General features: G+C 32.7%; 2 protein-coding genes across 2 annotated transcripts; one reads left to right on the plus strand and one right to left on the minus strand.

The window, feature by feature from the left end:
- Positions 1-4,372: 4,372 nt before the first annotated feature.
- LOC123914280 (F-box/kelch-repeat protein At1g67480) lies at positions 4,373-7,242 on the plus strand. Its single transcript, XM_045965375.1, has 4 exons — positions 4,373-4,513; positions 5,187-5,272; positions 5,361-6,240; positions 6,360-7,242. Exons 3-4 carry the CDS (start codon positions 5,702-5,704, stop codon positions 6,985-6,987), a joined length of 1,167 nt encoding a protein of 388 aa, XP_045821331.1. The 5' UTR covers positions 4,373-4,513; positions 5,187-5,272; positions 5,361-5,701; the 3' UTR covers positions 6,988-7,242.
- A 688-nt stretch (positions 7,243-7,930) lies between these two features.
- On the minus strand, positions 7,931-16,527 carry LOC123914281 (mannosyl-oligosaccharide glucosidase GCS1). Its single transcript, XM_045965376.1, has 22 exons — positions 16,092-16,527; positions 15,920-15,993; positions 15,184-15,435; positions 14,840-15,014; positions 13,819-13,905; positions 13,624-13,692; positions 13,169-13,265; positions 12,710-12,792; positions 12,428-12,535; positions 11,832-11,953; positions 11,528-11,635; positions 11,369-11,442; positions 10,490-10,615; positions 10,327-10,394; positions 9,791-9,940; positions 9,659-9,709; positions 9,289-9,345; positions 9,021-9,170; positions 8,819-8,910; positions 8,625-8,734; positions 8,490-8,553; positions 7,931-8,403 (listed from the first exon to the last, which is right to left on the minus strand). The coding sequence occupies exons 1-22, from the start codon at positions 16,389-16,391 to the stop codon at positions 8,259-8,261; spliced, it is 2,562 nt and encodes an 853-aa protein (XP_045821332.1). The 5' UTR covers positions 16,392-16,527; the 3' UTR covers positions 7,931-8,258.
- Between the last annotated feature and the right edge of the window lie 887 nt (positions 16,528-17,414).

Below are 17,414 nucleotides of genomic sequence, written 5' to 3' on the forward strand. Positions count from 1 at the left end.
CAACTCACTGAAACCATTCTACCAGCAAAATGGTTTCAGATTACAACTCTCTGAAACCATTGTACCAGATAAATAGTTTCAGAAGCAAACACAATTAATAAATTACTCACTGAAACCATTCTACCAGTAAAATGGTTTCAGAATACAACTATGTGCAACCATTCTACAAGTTAAATGGTTTCAGAAGCAAATAACTAATAATCAACTTACTGAAACCATTCTACCAGCAAAATGGTTTTAGATTACAACTCTCTGAAACCATTGTACCAGATAAATGGTTTCAGAAGCAAACACAATTAATAAATTACTCATTGAAACCATTCTACCAGTAAAATGGTTTCAGAATACAACTATGTGCAACCATTCTACCAGTAAAATGGTTTCAGAAGCAAACATTAGTTTTTAATTACCGTTTTATCTCATTTAATTAACTAAAAATAGTTTCAGGTCTCCAAAAATTTCATAAAATATACCAAAAGTTCCAGAATATTATCTACTATTTTCCTGGTATAATGGTTTCAGTGATTTGGTTGAGTGGTGTGTGTTAAATTACAACACACAAGTAACGTATTTAGTAGACAAAAAATGAGATTAAGGTAGTGAAAAATTGCGTTTTTTTTTTCGGTGTCCAAATCAAACGAACCAAGTCTCTATTTGTAGACAAAAAAAAATTATGAATTTTGGTATAAAAATAAAAAAATAAAAAATTAATTTACAACGAAATAATTGAGTTCAAAGTATTAAATGAACAAAAATACGCCCAGCCAACCATTGTGTGACACGTGTCCTACTTTTAAAAAGCAAATTTTTCTCTCTCCAGGTTGTAATCCAGTGTGGCGCAGGCGCTGGAATCTGATGGATCAGGATGATCTGGGCTGTCTGATTTATCAGACAGTCTTGATGAGATCAGATCTTGGCTGTCTGATAGAAATCAACGGTCTGTAACCATGGTCCTTCGGTACGCGCGCGACACTGGATCTGCGTCTACTAATGGGTATTTTGGTTAATTAATTAAAGGAGAATGTTAACTTGTGCCCTTAAGGACACATGTTAAGGAGATAAATGTGGAAAAAATTTATTGAACTTGTGGTGTATTAGTTGAGTGGGAGCTTAGAATTTATCTCATCTCATCTTGTGTGGAATTTGGATATGATGCAGTAACTATGAACACGCGGTTATATATTAGTCCCAATTTTTTATATTAATGTTTCAAGTTTACTAGACCCTTACCCGTGCGATGCACGGGTTTTATGCGCTATTTTACATTATAACGCGGAAAAATTATTTGTATAAGTTGAAATAATAATTATTATCAAAATTATAATAATAATAATAATAATAATAATAATAATAAAAATCATCTAAATATAATATATCGATGTAAATATTTTGTTTATACATTTCGAAAATTTTCTCTATCCACCATATATTTGAAATTACATTAGTATATTACAACAAATCAATAACCCAACAACTAAAGAAATCTAGAGTAAACTATCAACAAAATTGATACTAATCACTAAGTAAGAGAATGCAAGAATATGTATGTACCCAAAAAAAGAAAAAAGAATCCAAGAATAAGACTAAAATAATTAGAAAATTTCTTTAGCCAAAAAATAATAATTAGTTAGACAATTAATAAATTGACTGAGATTTTAATGTGGGTGATTATTTACAAAAAAAAATAGAAAAAATCTTGAAAAGTAAAAATAAACTCCACCTAAAATCTTAATCAAATTTTAGTATACAATGTGAAGAATATTATTTACAATAAAAACTTGAAAATTTACAAAAAAAAAAAAAAAAAAAACTTGAAAAGTCATCTATATAAATGTTATTGATGTGAGTATATGAAGTGTACATAATAATGACAATGATATAATATAAGAAAGTGATGTGGCATTGTTGAGTGATTTAATTGGATGTAAGTGGCTTATGTGGATTAGGGTTAGATTAGTGGTTCCACAACTATTTAGGAATTATATATATAGATTTATAATGATTTTGTCACTGTTCAATCTGAACCATCTAATTTAAAAATTAATAGCTGAGACTTAAAACATTGTGATATATCTACGATAGAGAATCTACATTCGCTTGTGTGTCTTAAAAAACCTCCGACAAATTATTTTATTTTATTTTTGGTCAAGTAGTTTAGTGGTTAGAAATTTTATTCTTAAAGTTATTTTATTCAATCTTAAGGTGAATAAGTGAGATGATTGGTGTTCGAACTCCGACTCTTTACATATATAATGCAATGTCCCTGCTAACTTAGCTAAGTTTAAGGGATACTTCAGACAAATTATTACTCATCGTGCTTATAATATAGTAAAAAAATTGTTAATATATCAAAATAAAATAAATTAATTATATAAAAAAAATCAAATATTGTTTCATTAGAATAATTCATAAAGTTTTGTACCAAAAAAAAGAAGAAGAATTCATAATGCGTTTTTATCATATTTTATTAAATATTTTTAGGAATTTAATGATTTTTTTATCAAGTTGCCTATTGACTAGAAATTTCACCTTAAAGGCAGATAAGTGGAGCGTCCGGGGTTTGAACCTCGGTTCCTGCGTTTATAGCGATATGTCTATACCAACTGAGTTAAGCTCACATGGACTAAGAATTTAATGATTACTAGGCATTAATACTATGTTTGGATGTCAAAGAGATAGTGAAGAGAGAAATAAGAAAGAAAAGATGTAGAAGATAAATTTGATAGAAATTTTATCTGAATGAATAAAAAAATAAGAAAAAATAACAAATTTATCCTTTTTTACAAGAAAATAAATCAGTTGAATGGAGACATTGTTGTAAGACTGTTTATTTCACTTCTTTACACACAAATTGTAACAGCCCTCTGGCCCCATCTTGACGATCCTGGTGCTTTACCTCACGACCTTCTCCACCCCCCTCTCTAGTGGAGTTTTTGCCTTCCGTGGGAATCGAACCACGTACCCTGGGGTTCAAATACGTGTTCAATCCATTCTCACTACCAATTGAGCTACGTAGAAAAGGGGCCCGGGCTGTTACACAAATCTTGCCTAATATGGAGAGATTTGTTTTCGACAGTTTTTTTTCCCGACAGTTAATAACCATTATATTTCTCTCTTTCCTTATTTCTCTCCTCATCCAAACTATAAAAATAACTAATTTCTTTATTATCTCTCTCTTTCTTTTTCTTTTTTTGTTGTTTTTTACTAAAAATAACGATATTCATTTATTCCGATAATTGATAGAGTACATCAGGCAAATACAAATTCAACATCGCTAAAAACAAAAAGGATGAATTTGTGAACAAACTCTCAGCATCTAAGTTAATAACATATAACGGCAAAATGTCTACAAATAGTATGATAAAATTAAACTCACTGGAATGTTCATGCTTCCGGATCTGCAACGTTGATGCCAAAATTATTTACTCCATTTATTCACCTTTAAAATGAATTTTCTAGCTTCTAAAATACTTAATGAATGTTTGTATTTTCTTTGAAAATCCGGACAACTTCCTCTCTCTCATACTCTCTTACATTATCGGTGCATAACAATTAATATCGTGTGTTGACAAAAAAAACAATTAATATTGGGTGTATATATAACAGTTAACTTTTTATTAGATAAACGGATAACCATTTTACATGATAGATGGTCTTTATTTTAAAAAATGAATTTGTTTTTAAATAATTTTTCTATACTGGTATTTGATATTTTAAATTTTGAAAGTTTGACAGAAATTTAAGATTTGGTCTTATCCATTTTTATGGCTTATAATCTGATATTTTTAACAAAATATATTTATAAAAAAGTCTTACCATGATCTGAAAAAATAGTTTGATCTGACATAAATTTGTGTAGGTTAGATCATATATATATATATATATATATATATATATATGGGGTTTTCTAACTTAGACCCTAGTTAGGTCTAAGTTAGCAAGATGCACCTTTTTAATTGGACCAAAATACCCATTCTTTTTAATTAAGGGTTATGTTAACTTGTGCCCTAAGGGCACATGTTAAGCTACCTAAAAATAGAAATATAGCTTTTAATGATAGAAAACATTTAATGTCTAGAGAATTGAATACACCACAAGTTCAATAAATTTTTTCCACATTTATCTCCTTAACATGTGCCCTTAAGGGCACAAGTTAACATTCTCCTTAAAGAATTTCCAATGGCAAATAAAGAAAGAATTATCTTTAAGTTGAATATTGTTAATATCTATCTATCTATCTATCTATCTATCAACACACACAAGTACAGAGTTGGATACAAGGGTGAAAATCAGTTAATGACGTGGTTTTGTTGTGTCAGCGTTATCCTGTCTCCGACCGTTTCAAATTCCTATAAATATATTTCTCAACTTACACTTTATTCTTACATTACATTTTTACATTTCAATACATTATTATTATTACACTGCCACCACCATAACATAACTATATATTCCATCAAATTTCATTTTCTTTTATCATATTCATACCTTCATTCATTCATTCATTCTTCTTGTAAGTTCCTCTTTTCTTTTCATTTCCTTCTATTCTATTTATTCAAATTCATATTGTTATACCTTAATTATAGTCTTCAAATATAGATCACAATTATCCTTTATTCATAGTTGTTATCATGAAAACTTCATCCATTGTTGAGATCACAATTGTTTAATATCTATCTGGAAGAAAGATCACAATTTTTTACCTTTTGGATTATGGTATTGTAATCAACATATTTAATATACACATTCTTGTCCAAGTGATATATCTGTAAAAAATTATTAAGGATGTGTTTTTGGTTTATGTTAATCTTGCATATTGATTTATTTATTTATTTATTTTTAAATATGTTTTCCTTTCTCAATTGAATGTTTTTATGGACTTGTTTGAATAATTGAATTGACTTATTTGAGCTTATGTACTAATATAAGCACTTGTAAGGATATTTGGAAGAGGTTATGAAAATGGCTCATTCAATTATTTTCAGCTTATTTTCATAATTTCTCCAGGATAGTATGAAAACAACTTATAGATATGAAAATTATTTGACTTTTAGTTTATCTTTTGTTATTGAAATATAGGTTATATATAAGTACTTATTTGATAAGTGCTTCTTCTATAAGCGCTTAATTGAACTGTTTATCTAATTTTTCTAAATCTTATGCTATCTTTTTTCCTCTTAATTTAGTTGATTTATTCAGCTGATATGAGACTTGAAGAGAGTGGAAGTTACAGTTGGCTAAGGCTAGGCATGTACTATGGCCTATACTGGTGGTATGATGACTTTACTATTTGGTTATTGAACAATGATAGTTCTTTTTTGAAAATTTGAAATATAACAATCTTTTTCCATAATCTATAGATTCCCAGGCAATGTGTGAAAGAAGAAACAACTACGGAAGCTTAAGTTATAACTCGCACAAAACAAATAAGAGGGATTATTGTTGTAGGAGTAGAAGCTCCTTTATGGAATTTGAATCAAATTGGAGCACTAATAGAAAGTCATCTGCTTATACATCTCACGTGATTCGAACTGCAAAATCTTGTATGCCTTGGTCTTGTAGAATTCCGATTGTTGAATGATATCACGAGTTTCATTAGTTGGTTGATAGATACTCAATAAGACATTTTTTCATTCATTGATTGATTCATTCACCGATTCTTCATCATACATAAGATTGTGTGTAATTGCTGATTTGAAAAATGCCTGGTTTTGTTGCTGGCAAGAAGATGTTTTCGAAGAAAAATATGAGTTTTTCCAATTTGGCGGATCAAAATATGTCAACTCTTTCGAAAGGTGATCATAGTATGAGGTCCGAGGCTCTGGATGACGCTGATGATGATGATGGCTTTATTCTTCCTGGACTTTCTGATGATGTTTCAAAGTATTGCCTTGCGCTTGTGCCTCGTTCTAACTTCCTAGCTATGGGCGATGTGTGTAAGAGATGGAGGCGTTTCATTCAAAGCAAAGAATTCATAACCGTGAGAAAATTGGCTGGGCAGCTTGAGGAATGGCTCTATATCTTAACAGCTGATAGTGAAGGAAAAGGAAGTCATTGGGAGGTTATGAATTCTTTTGGTCATAATCGCCGATCTCTTCCACCTATGCCTGGTCCAGGGAAGGCTGAGTTTGGTGTTGTGGTTCTTAATGGAAAGCTTCTTGTTATGGCTGGCTATTCATCCATTGGTGGAACTATTTCTGTTTTGGCAGAGGTTTACCAATATAATTCTAACCTCGACAGGTATGTTTGTCGTATGCAATTCGAGTAAGCCATCTCAATATAATAGTCATGTGAGTTCTTATGTCTTTGAATAGTGTCTTTGAATAGTGTATATTTAAAGTTTGTAATTGCTATTGCAGTTGGATCAGATTGTCGAACATGAATGTGGCTCGGTACAACTTTGCTTGTGCAGAAGTCAATGGCTTGGTTTATGCTGTTGGAGGATATGGAGCAGAAGGTGATAGTCTCTCAAGTGCCGAAGTCTATGATCCCGATACTGACAAGTGGACAATGATTGAGAGCTTACGTCGTCCAAGATGGGGTTGTTTTGCCTGTGGATTTGAGGGTAAGCTCTATGTGATGGGTGGAAGGTCAAGCTTTACAATTGGAAATTCCAAGTTTGTTGATGTTTATGACCCTGAGAAGCATACGTGGCGTGAGATGAAAAATGGGTGTGTCATGGTCACTGCTCACGCGGTACTAGAAAATAAGTTATTTTGTATGGAGTGGAAGAATCAACGGAAGTTATCGATATTTAATCCAGATGATAATTCATGGAAAATGGTACCGGTACCTCTGACGGGTAGTTCAAGTGTAGGTTTTAGATTTGGGATACTGAATGGTAAGCTTTTGCTGTTTTCATTGAAGGAAGATCCTACATATAGGACTTTGTTGTATGATCCAAATGCAGCGCCGGGGTGTGAGTGGGGGACTATTGATATAAAACCATCTGGTTTGTGCTTGTGTAGTGTTACTATCAAGGCCTGAAAGGGTTTACTGCCTCTGAATTAGAGACCTTGATAGTGTTCTATGTTGTTTTACTAGTACTTATGATTGTAATGTACATAGTTATGAAAAAAGTTTGCGACCACAATTTTGGCTGCAGCATGAAGTTTTTTATGTCTATGAATATGATTGAGATTGAGATCAAATCAGTTGTATTTTACTGTGATTTAAAAGTTTGATAATAATGACTGTGTTGTGTCCCTGGAATTATATGCATATCAGATGTTTTAATTTATAGCTTCTGCTTGTTTGTGTTAGTTTTATATTCTATACCCTTATTTTATGAGCAGTGCTATATATATGTAGCGAAAAAGGATCACGAAAAACACAAACCCATTCATGTCAAAATTTTTGAACAATTGACAAAAAAATGTCAGTCTGTGTCTTATGAAAAATACGCTCATGTGGCCAATAAGATTATTTGGCTGCCCTTCATGATGCTATATTTCGCGATGTAAAGCATTTCCCTTATTTTATTCATTCGATAACCATCAACTATTTCAAATTATGGATGTTGAATTTGTTCTTTTTTTGTTCTCTTTTGATTAGAAAGGGATTTCATGACTAGAATTCATTCTCAACATCTATGTTACTGCTCCAAGTAACCACCTGTTAAGAACGGGAAAAATAGGCAAATGAGCTTATCTTTAATGTAAAAATGTAATGCATATCCAGCTGAAAGGATCTGGAGATTTTGTAGTAATGAGATCAACTAGAAAATTTATTTATCAACATTTTAGTTTGTTTTTTTATTAAATAAAGAAGTCAGAAACTGTTATGTTATTCCTGTTCAGAGAATTCTATGAAATTCTACCGACAAAAAAAAAACAGAAATCTGTCAAATAATTTTCTGCGGAGAGATTATACACCGGATGGAGATTATAATGATTGAGACCACAGGAACAAGAATAACTGAAGATGGGAATTCAATCTGAACTTGCTTTTTGAGCCTTTGTATTCTTAAATGATAGTACAGTCTAGTGGTCATTCTTGAAACCAAAAAAACAACATAACTTGGTGATAAAAACTGATAGGTTGGCACACATTCATTATTTCCCCGTTTACTGCCATTTGAATATTCAACAACAAGCACATAATCTATTCATCTCTTCCTATTGATTTGGGTAGCTATGAAAATCTAATTATAATTATCTCTGTAATCTATAAATTTAATCTAGTATTTCAACTACAAGGCTGCAAATTTATAATCCACTTCCATGTACGTCATACAGTCTCCACGGCATTTTGTTGTCCTATATTGTGCCATATTCTTCTGCCATGATTAATACTACAAGTGATGTCCAACCCGTAAATGGACGTGCTCCTTTTCCCTTGCCTTTAATCTGATCATACTGCTCCCAAAAAAATCCAGTCTGTTGATAATTACGTACTATATTTCTGCAGGACAGGGGAAATACATTGTTCTAAAAACCAACCAATAGCTTTAAACAAGATTCCAACACTGAAACAAAACCAAACAATACCTAATTAAATTGCTTCTCAATTCTGTGTAGATAGCTTTGGCTTTGTCCTGATATGGTCCATTTTCTGCAATATTCAACCTACAGATTAGTTTCAGGAATTGTTGAGTAAAGTGGAATATCTGTGGCTATACATACCTTTGGAATAATGGTGGAGTGCTGAAAGAATTCTGTAATTCATGTTTATCCAAATAGGACCTCTCCAATATGGAGGGTCGTGCTCTGTGTTGCGTTTCATGTACATGGAACTGCGGAATAGTAATAAAATTTCAGTTCACTAAAATAAACATAAGCTGCGTAAGGTCACTCAAATGAAATCCTAGGTTGTAGACCTTGTTTTGCCAAGAGAACGCAGTCCATAGTCAGTCCATAAGAGGCTGTTATTTGAAATGAGTTCAAGCTGCTTCTCCAGAATCCACGATCCCTGAAGGAGACGGTAATATTAAAAAATGCATCTAATTGGGAAATTATTCAAACCAGGACAACTTCTTAGCATAAAAAATTATGATATCAGAATTAACGTGCATTACTTACGGATGGAATGATTCTCCCCATGAATGGGAACAAACTAACATAACCAATGTGAGGAACTAATCTTAATACAGGCCTCTCCGATACATCCCGGACAAGCTGACGAGGAGCATATTGTTGTCCTGTCTCCATTTCTTTCCATTTAAGTTGAACCTAGCATGGTTAAGTTTATGAGAAAATCTCATTTCTCAGACTTGAACGAAGAACTCATTCATTGTTATCTTGGGAAGCAATGCACCTGATACTAAACATAAATGACTAAGCAGTATACCTTTTCTGTATGATTTCCAAAATCAAAGTAAGCACCATATGCCTCATCAAAATGCATCTGTATGGACATGAAGCACAAATTAGGCATGGGAATAATTATCATATCAACCAATTGACTTTAGTGTCAACAAGTATACATTTGATGAAATCATGAAAGTCAACTCCATAGTTTGCTTTTACAGTAAGTTATATCTGTTATATTTAGATCCAAGTATTCGGTAACTATGTGCTAAGTTTTTTTTTTTTATCATTTTTCCTCTCTTCTTTATCATCACTCTCTTTTGCTGCATCACCACCACCAGAGACACAAAGTGAAATATCAAGGTGTGTACCAGCTCTGAAGAAATGAGCGAGGGGGTAAAGGTAAATACCTGGTTCAGTAACTCATGATCTGATAGCAATTTAGCAGTAAATCCATAATCCTGCATCATTTCATTCTCTGAGTCCATTGAAATTGATGATTTAACTCTGATGTTTACATTTATTTATTTTACAAAATTTACCTTGCCAGGCCTGGTTTCTTTATCCAACAACTTCTCAATGGAATGCATACAGTCTGCTGCAAGTAACATCCAGCATCTAAGATCCAAGTGGCGTTCATCTGTACTTGGATGTGAAGCACGTGGATAATCATCCAGTCCAGAGGACAGTGACTGAAAACGCCAAAAATAATGTTACTTAGGAGCATGTGTCTTTTGGTCAGGATAAAGAAAGTTGTCATGAAATCACAATCGATCAAAATAATGTTATTTATGCGATCCTTAGATGTAATAGTTCAAAGAACGATCAAACTGCTAGTTAAAATTCAGGTTTCAAACTCATCCACTGCCCATGTTTTATGACTTTCTAGTTTCACGTAACAACAGTGAAAGCCATCCAATAGCAACATGTCAATAAATCTCAAATGCAATTTCCTTAATTGGCTTGCATTATAAGAATGCCAATGGTTATTTTTTTGGTCAAGTTAATATGCTGTGTGCCCATATAGTTCAGATTAAAATTGTAGACAACTTCAGAAAGACAGAATGCATATCAGAACCTTGGGATTTAATTCACGCATTGTTTTGTTATCTCGTCCATGCCAATAGTAGCTGCTTGTTTGTTTGCCTGGATTAATAGAAATTATAATTGAAAAAAATATCAGAAAGGACAATAATGTATTTCCGGCACTCAAAAAGACCACATATGCATATAGCATATACCTGACTGAGTTGTATTGAACCATTGGAACCATGCTTCCAATCGAACAAAGGCGCTCTCTAGGAACATAGAGATCTCACTTCTATCCTTTGCAGTGAACTCATTATTCTTCAGGCCAGTAATTATGTCTACAAAAGCAAATGTTTAATTACTTTGGTTAGGAGTTAGGACATGATAGAAAAAGATTGGAGGGTGGAAGGAGAGCAAAGAATAAGCAGAAATAAAATTATACTATTTTTATAGTATGTAACTGCTGAGGGTAGTGATAAATTTTATAAGCTTTATAAAATCTTCATGCCCCATATGAACATATAATGCAAGTAATGAAAAGAGCATATGACCATATCTACATTCTTAAGGATAGATTTTGAGTTAGTTTGCACATCAAAATTCTCAAAAAATGTAAGTAATTAAAATAGTATCGAATCTTAAATGATTTCATTCCAGCATTACCAAGATATTTCAACATGAATTCAACACAACAAACTAATGTTAGTTGTGTTTCTGATCTAAGGTGATATTTATGGATACGCTACATATAAATTGTCAAATTGTCTCCATAAATTTCTAAACCAGAAACATCTTAAGAATTACAAAATACAATGAATCATACATGATTACTAAGCTAATAATCAAGAAGATAAGAAGAAAGTACCAGGAAAGGTTAGCAGAGGTAACAAAAAATAACCAGGCGGGAAGTCAATAATCATTGCTGAATGAAAAGAAAATATAATCATGGAGACTAGCCTATGGATTGCTTAAACTCACAAATTGGAACATATTGGTTGCCTTCATTTTGAAATAACGATTTTCATGAGTCATCGCTATAAAAAGTAGGATAATATAAGAGGGGTAAATAGGAAAGGAACAATAACATATACCACTTAATGCTAAAAACAATGTTGGAGGATTTCCATTTGTTGGATGCTGGGGAACAAATTCATCTGGAACCCTACTGCAAGTACAGAAGAATCTGTGTCACTGGGACAGATAAAAACTAAATTTACTGTAATTACTTTAACAAAATGTTGATGCTACACCTTAATGCTTCAGTCCCCAGAATTTGTTCACGTGGTATCCATCCATCAATGTTCATCAAATCTAACCAGTGTCCAATGATATCCAACGAAATACGAATATCCCAACGCCTGATTAATGTTCATAAGTACAAATAAAGCACACTTATATACCATAGATGATTTGTCTGTTAAATAATCATTCTTGTGAGTCAATACAAGACACCACTCATAGGCACTTAAAAGAGAATTTCATGCAAGATCAATAATAATAATAAAAATGATGATAATGGTGATCATGAAGGACATTTTTAGCCAGGAAACTGACCAGATTAGAAGTTGATGAAAACCTTCATCCCATAAAAATCCTCTTGGAAAGAAAGACCGACTTGGTACAGCTGTATATAGCTCAGCAGGCCAATATGATACATAATCAACATGTTCTCTAAACTGCAAAGGAAAACAAGCCACTTTATCTGAATCCTAAATTGCTGAAAGCTAATTAAAAATACAAAGGACGGCAATTTGTTGAATAAAAGGAAAACTAAAGCCACTGACAGCAATTAATCAAAGAATAGCAAAGACACGATATCCGGATGAGAAAGTTGAGTAATAAGGCAAACAACTGCACATAAATAAATATAGACAAAGTAACTGAGATCACATCTCTATTCCAGCCTACAATTCATTTCCAGAAGCACTGAAGAAAAATTTTATTTAGCAAGAATTCAGTCCTTTATTGGTTAGCAATCTTCTGTTTTTTAATTTTTTTTTTCTGTTGCCTCTAAATTGTATACTTTACCAAGATAAAATAAAACACATGAAAGATAACTGTCAAATTTATGATTATCAAATGTCATGTTATATGATATTAAACGGTGGCATACTATTCCATAAGGACTATAACAAACTAAAGTAACTTACATTAAGGGTTCTTGACAAAGCAATTTTTGACTGGCCATAGAAGTAGCCGATGCCACCCAATAAGCTTCCAATAGCAGCCTTACCAACAGAAATGGATTCCGAGTCCACCTGAAAATCCACTAATATGATAAAGAATTTACTTCCACCAAGCATTGACTCCATCAATCATATGGAATTTGAGAGATTCATAATACATTAAAAGACTAAACAAGCATAATACATCATTGAATTAGAAAAACTGAAATGAAGAATAAATAAGTTAAAGGACAACGAACTCAGTACCTTTTCAGCCAAATTGAAAATTTTCTCAATCTTTTCATCAAAAGCTTGTTCTTTATATTTCAGTTCATTGGACAGTGAGGCTCCTAACATTGAACAGCAGAACAAACAATTACACACTGACTTAGAATATTGATGATAACTAAATATTAGTAGAGAGTAGCCCAGTTCTCTTTAAAATAAAATAATTTTATGCATTAAACATAACCAAGAGTCAAAAACCAAAAATGAATTTGAAATCAAAGTAGGCATATCTTCCAAAGTTAGCCATTAAATTAATGAATTGAACATGTATAACCATCACAATTGTATAAATCCCAATGTTGTCCATGAACTTGACAAAGCAATGAACAACTCTTGCAACAAAGTAAATAATTTAATTTGTTTTACGTTTTCATGAAAGCACATAAATATACACCACACCATATTTTAAAAAATACACTATACAAAAGTGGTGAAAACCTGTAAGACTATTGACGCGCTCTTCTACTCTTGAGCTTTCTAAATCAGTTCCTGAGATAAGTACAATATCTGTAGTGAAAGGAAAGCCACCAATAATCTGCAGCATGAAGTAAAATAAATGGTTAAATATATTTTTGTCCCTATAAAATGAGTGAATTTTGGTTTTGGTCTATGTGAAATTTTTGCTTTGGTTTTCATCCCACATTGAAATTATTGCTGTTGATTTATAACAGTAGGGACCAAAAACAGTTATGTCATATTTTAGAGATGAAAACCAAATATATTTTTTTTATTGGGACCAAAACCAAAATTCAGAAAAAGAGAAAGCTAATGTGAGTTGTGACAGCAAAAGCAATTAGTAAAGATGCTTTCAAGAGACAATTCGATTGTGTGTCTATACACAGTTGTGCACAAGTTTGTTAAATGGGTCTCAAAAAGTACATATATTTGGTTACCTGAAAAACTAACACATTAGAAGAATCATCTGATGAGTCTGATAGTTGCAGTTGAGCATGCTTTCTTATCTACCAAGATATGCACATAAGCAGAGATATCAGCATAACCCACAAAATATTTTCATAACATATCTTCTAATCTATTACATGAAAATTATATCGTTAGATAAGTGGAATTGAAATACCCTAACATACCTGTGATGCAAGATTTTCCTCAACAAGATCAGACAAATTGTGAAAGTGAGGTGTGTGAAATCCAGAGTAATGCAGTTTCAGATCATCCTGGAAAAGAAAAACATAAGAAAGTGAGTAATGGGATCAGGCATAACATTACAGATAATCAAGAATGACAATCACTATGTCACTCAAAACAAAAAATAGGTCTGACCATTTGAATCTAGATAGTTACGATACTAAGTAGAAGCACATTATATATGTTAAGATATGTCAAGATATCCTTCATTTCTTCTATATAAATATTCCCTATTTCCACGTACATTTTCTCTGACGTAATTATTAATTAGGAACGGATATAGGAAGATATAGGATGTAGTTACCAGTACCTATAATCAGTGGAATATAGTTGCACATTTATCATGATAAAATTCACAAGGCTAAGAGATATTCTTTCAACCAATTCAATATCAATTTTAAGATCTTATTTAAGTTAGCATAAGGCAAGATGGAGACTGTCAACGGTTGAGGCAATAGAAAAAGTGGTGGTGAATCTGGAGGTCGTCCATGGTGCTCATCCTGTAAATGTATGGGACATACCCAGGACAAGTGTTATTTGGCTGACAGGCTGAGGAAGGCAACCACTCAGGTTTTTTGTTAAGGGGAATTCAATGTCTTTGTTTGTAGCCTACAAAAAACCTTAGAATGAAGATATTTTATCTTTTCTTGCACATTTATGTGATTATCACTTACCAAAGATTATAGGAAAGATCAAAGAATTTTAAATGTACCGTATAATGATAAATTCACAAGCTGCAAGTTAATCTCTCAAACATCAACATTAGTCTCATATTCAAGTATATGTTTGCTTTAAAAAGTGGAGATTATAAGTTTATCAAATTCTTAAACTCTTACATAGAACGAAGTAGGAAGCACAGATGATTCTACAAGTAACCAACCATAAACTACAAAAATATGTCCAATGGTAGTATGAACAAGATAATGTTGAATATTTAATCATAATATCATTTCCTAGCATTACCGTTGATTTTAAATGTAGCTCCCAATCTCCAATGTCTGTTCGAGAGCCAGATGCAAGTAAAGAATCCTCATGAATGTTCAAGTTTTCTCTACTTACATCTAGAACATTACCACCTTCATCAGCCAAATAGAAAAAGAGTTGGGCACCTTTCCCAAATTCCTCATTCCACTTAGACCTGGGTTTGAACCACAAGAATAAAGTCATTCGAACAATAATAATAACTCAATAAAGCAATACTGTGAAACTCGGATACTGATACAGGGAAACAACGAAGAAAAAATTACAACAGTTGTTCCGCCTTAATACATATACGAAAGTGATTCGAAGTTAAGAGCATCACTTACTTATCAACTTGCACATCAATTCGAACTGCCCAGTCCCCTCCATAACCACTATCTTCCCCCTTTGATTTTAAAAACTCAGTAGTCAAGATAATGCCATGGTCATGCAGTACTTGATGCCCATAATCACGTCCATTATGCTTTTTCCAACCATAAGTACTTAAGTCATCCTCCTGTCTACAAACATGCCTCAAGTGATATCTTCCGTCCTTCACACCAATCCACATTAATCCAGCCACCAAAGATTGTGGAGTCCTGACATAAACAAAACACGCCCCACAAATACCACAATAAGAAAAGCGAAAAAATCAAATGCTGTTCACATCATCACCTCGCATCCCCGCACACAATCTAAACCATATATATAGAACCCCAACTTCTGTGTGATGCATAACTTGCAGACATACATACATCACTCAAATTTTATACAACTAGGAATATGTCTAGATTGTGCACCCTTACTAAGTTACGAGTACTAATAGTAAATTTGAACTTCTTCTTTTTTTTTTTTTTTTTTGGTAGATAAAATAGTCAATGAAACACACACACAAGTGAAGAAGTTGATGTTCGAACTCCGGTCACAGAGTCCGACCTAACAATTTCGGCATTTTTGTCGGTTAATCTATAATTTATGGACAGTAAATTTGAACATTTAACTATAGTAGTTATTTAATTTCTGTAAATCAAAACACACCACATGCATACAAAAAAAAATCAAGAGAAGGAAAAATGAAACTACCTAGCACGAATTCCAAGATAGAGATGAGGACGATAAGTTCCCCAATACAAACTCTCCTTATGCTCACCTTGAAACTGCAACAACAATAAATCGATTCATTCAATTCACAATAAAAACAGAACAAAAAAACTTAAAGAGTGACACAGTGGATGAAGATGAAGTTGAAATTGACCTGAGGAAGGTCCATGATCTTTGGCGCAGGCAATGGCGTAATTGAACGAGGAAGACGAGGTTCTACGACGGAATTAACGAGATGACGAATGAGAAACAAGATGATGAAGAATGCGAAGAAGCTAATGGCGAGAACGAATTTGATGTTGACATTGTTGAATAACGGAATTGTGCTTCCGTATTTGCTTCTACCTCTTTGACGGTTAAATTTTGGCCTTCGTTCGCGGAGAGCATCGGCGTCGGGTTCAGAGGAAGATCTGATGACTCTGCTCCGAGCGGTTGTTCTTCCGCTTCCGGTCATTTCTAACGGATCGTTGATTAACGACGGCACTGCCACATCGGTTTTCGGTAATTGAAGTGAAGAGTGTGTTGTTTTTTTAGTGAAGGAGCAATGAGAGCTGTGTTTGCAGTGTAACGAACGGAGACGGTTGGTTTGACCAGTGACGAAAACTTTTTTCGGTTGAAAAAAAAAATAGTTTGGGCCAACTTGGGCTGACATTAACATGTATGGTTTGAAAGTTTCGATTCCCACCCCCGTGTTTCTTTTCTACCCCACGTTTTTCCATTTTTTCCGTTATATAAAAACTTCGGAACGCATTTTCCGAAGTTTTATGAATTTTTTTTTAGTTCAAATTCGGGAAAAATTCGAAAGACATATTCCGAAGTTTTTTCCAAAGCAAAAAAATTCGAAAAACGTGTTCCGAAATATTTATTCAAAGGCAAAAATGAAAAACTAGTTTCCTCTTAAAAAAACAAAATTAGTTTCTTATATGAAAAATTTCTTTTCATCTATTGCTCACACTATAAAAACAATTACAGGAAGTTATTTTTAATAACATTTACATTATTGAAAAATATTTTCCGATAAGACTTAGACAACTTAAATATTTCTTTCGATGAATGAAGAGATATAAGGAAATTCAGATCAATTTAAAGGTGTGAACTGAAGAGCAACCATCGTACTTTTAAAAGTCTTTGATATGTTACAATGTTGTTATCTCTACAAAGAAACATGATATATGCTAGATTGATCTTCTCAAGTCTAATTAAGTAATTACTCCTTTTATTATTATGTACCATGTGTGTTTTCTAGTGTTAAAAGCCATGAGGGCTTGAAGAAAATTACCTTTAGCAAATGATTTAGAAACACTACCTTACCCAATCTTTAAACTTCCTTTAAAGTGGGGTTGAATAAAGAATTTTGACAATAATTTGAATTTTCTCGAAGCATTTCTCCATCCAAACACATTCTTAAGGATTTTTCTCCTCTATTCACGCAGTGAAAAATCTCCAAACTTAATATCTTAAATAAGATACTACTTTT

The sequence above is a fragment of the Trifolium pratense genome, linkage group LG3, assembly GCF_020283565.1.
Source record: "Trifolium pratense cultivar HEN17-A07 linkage group LG3, ARS_RC_1.1, whole genome shotgun sequence".
In the NCBI taxonomy this organism is placed as follows: domain Eukaryota; kingdom Viridiplantae; phylum Streptophyta; class Magnoliopsida; order Fabales; family Fabaceae; genus Trifolium; species Trifolium pratense.

Excerpts from the sequence above, each read along its gene's own strand:
- LOC123914280 (XM_045965375.1), top strand. The coding sequence starts at position 5,702 with ATGCCTGGTTTTGTTGCTGGCAAGAAGATGTTTTCGAAGAAAAATATG. Across the intron at positions 6,241-6,359 it reads TATAATTCTAACCTCGACAG|TTGGATCAGATTGTCGAACA; the intron begins GTATGTTTGTCG and ends TTGCTATTGCAG.
- LOC123914281 (XM_045965376.1), bottom strand. The coding sequence starts at position 16,391 with ATGACCGGAAGCGGAAGAACAACCGCTCGGAGCAGAGTCATCAGATCT. Across the intron at positions 10,616-11,368 it reads ATTGTTTTTAGCATTAAGTG|ACATAATTACTGGCCTGAAG; the intron begins GTATATGTTATT and ends TTGCTTTTGTAG. Across the intron at positions 9,941-10,326 it reads TGCGTGAATTAAATCCCAAG|TCACTGTCCTCTGGACTGGA; the intron begins GTTCTGATATGC and ends TGGCGTTTTCAG.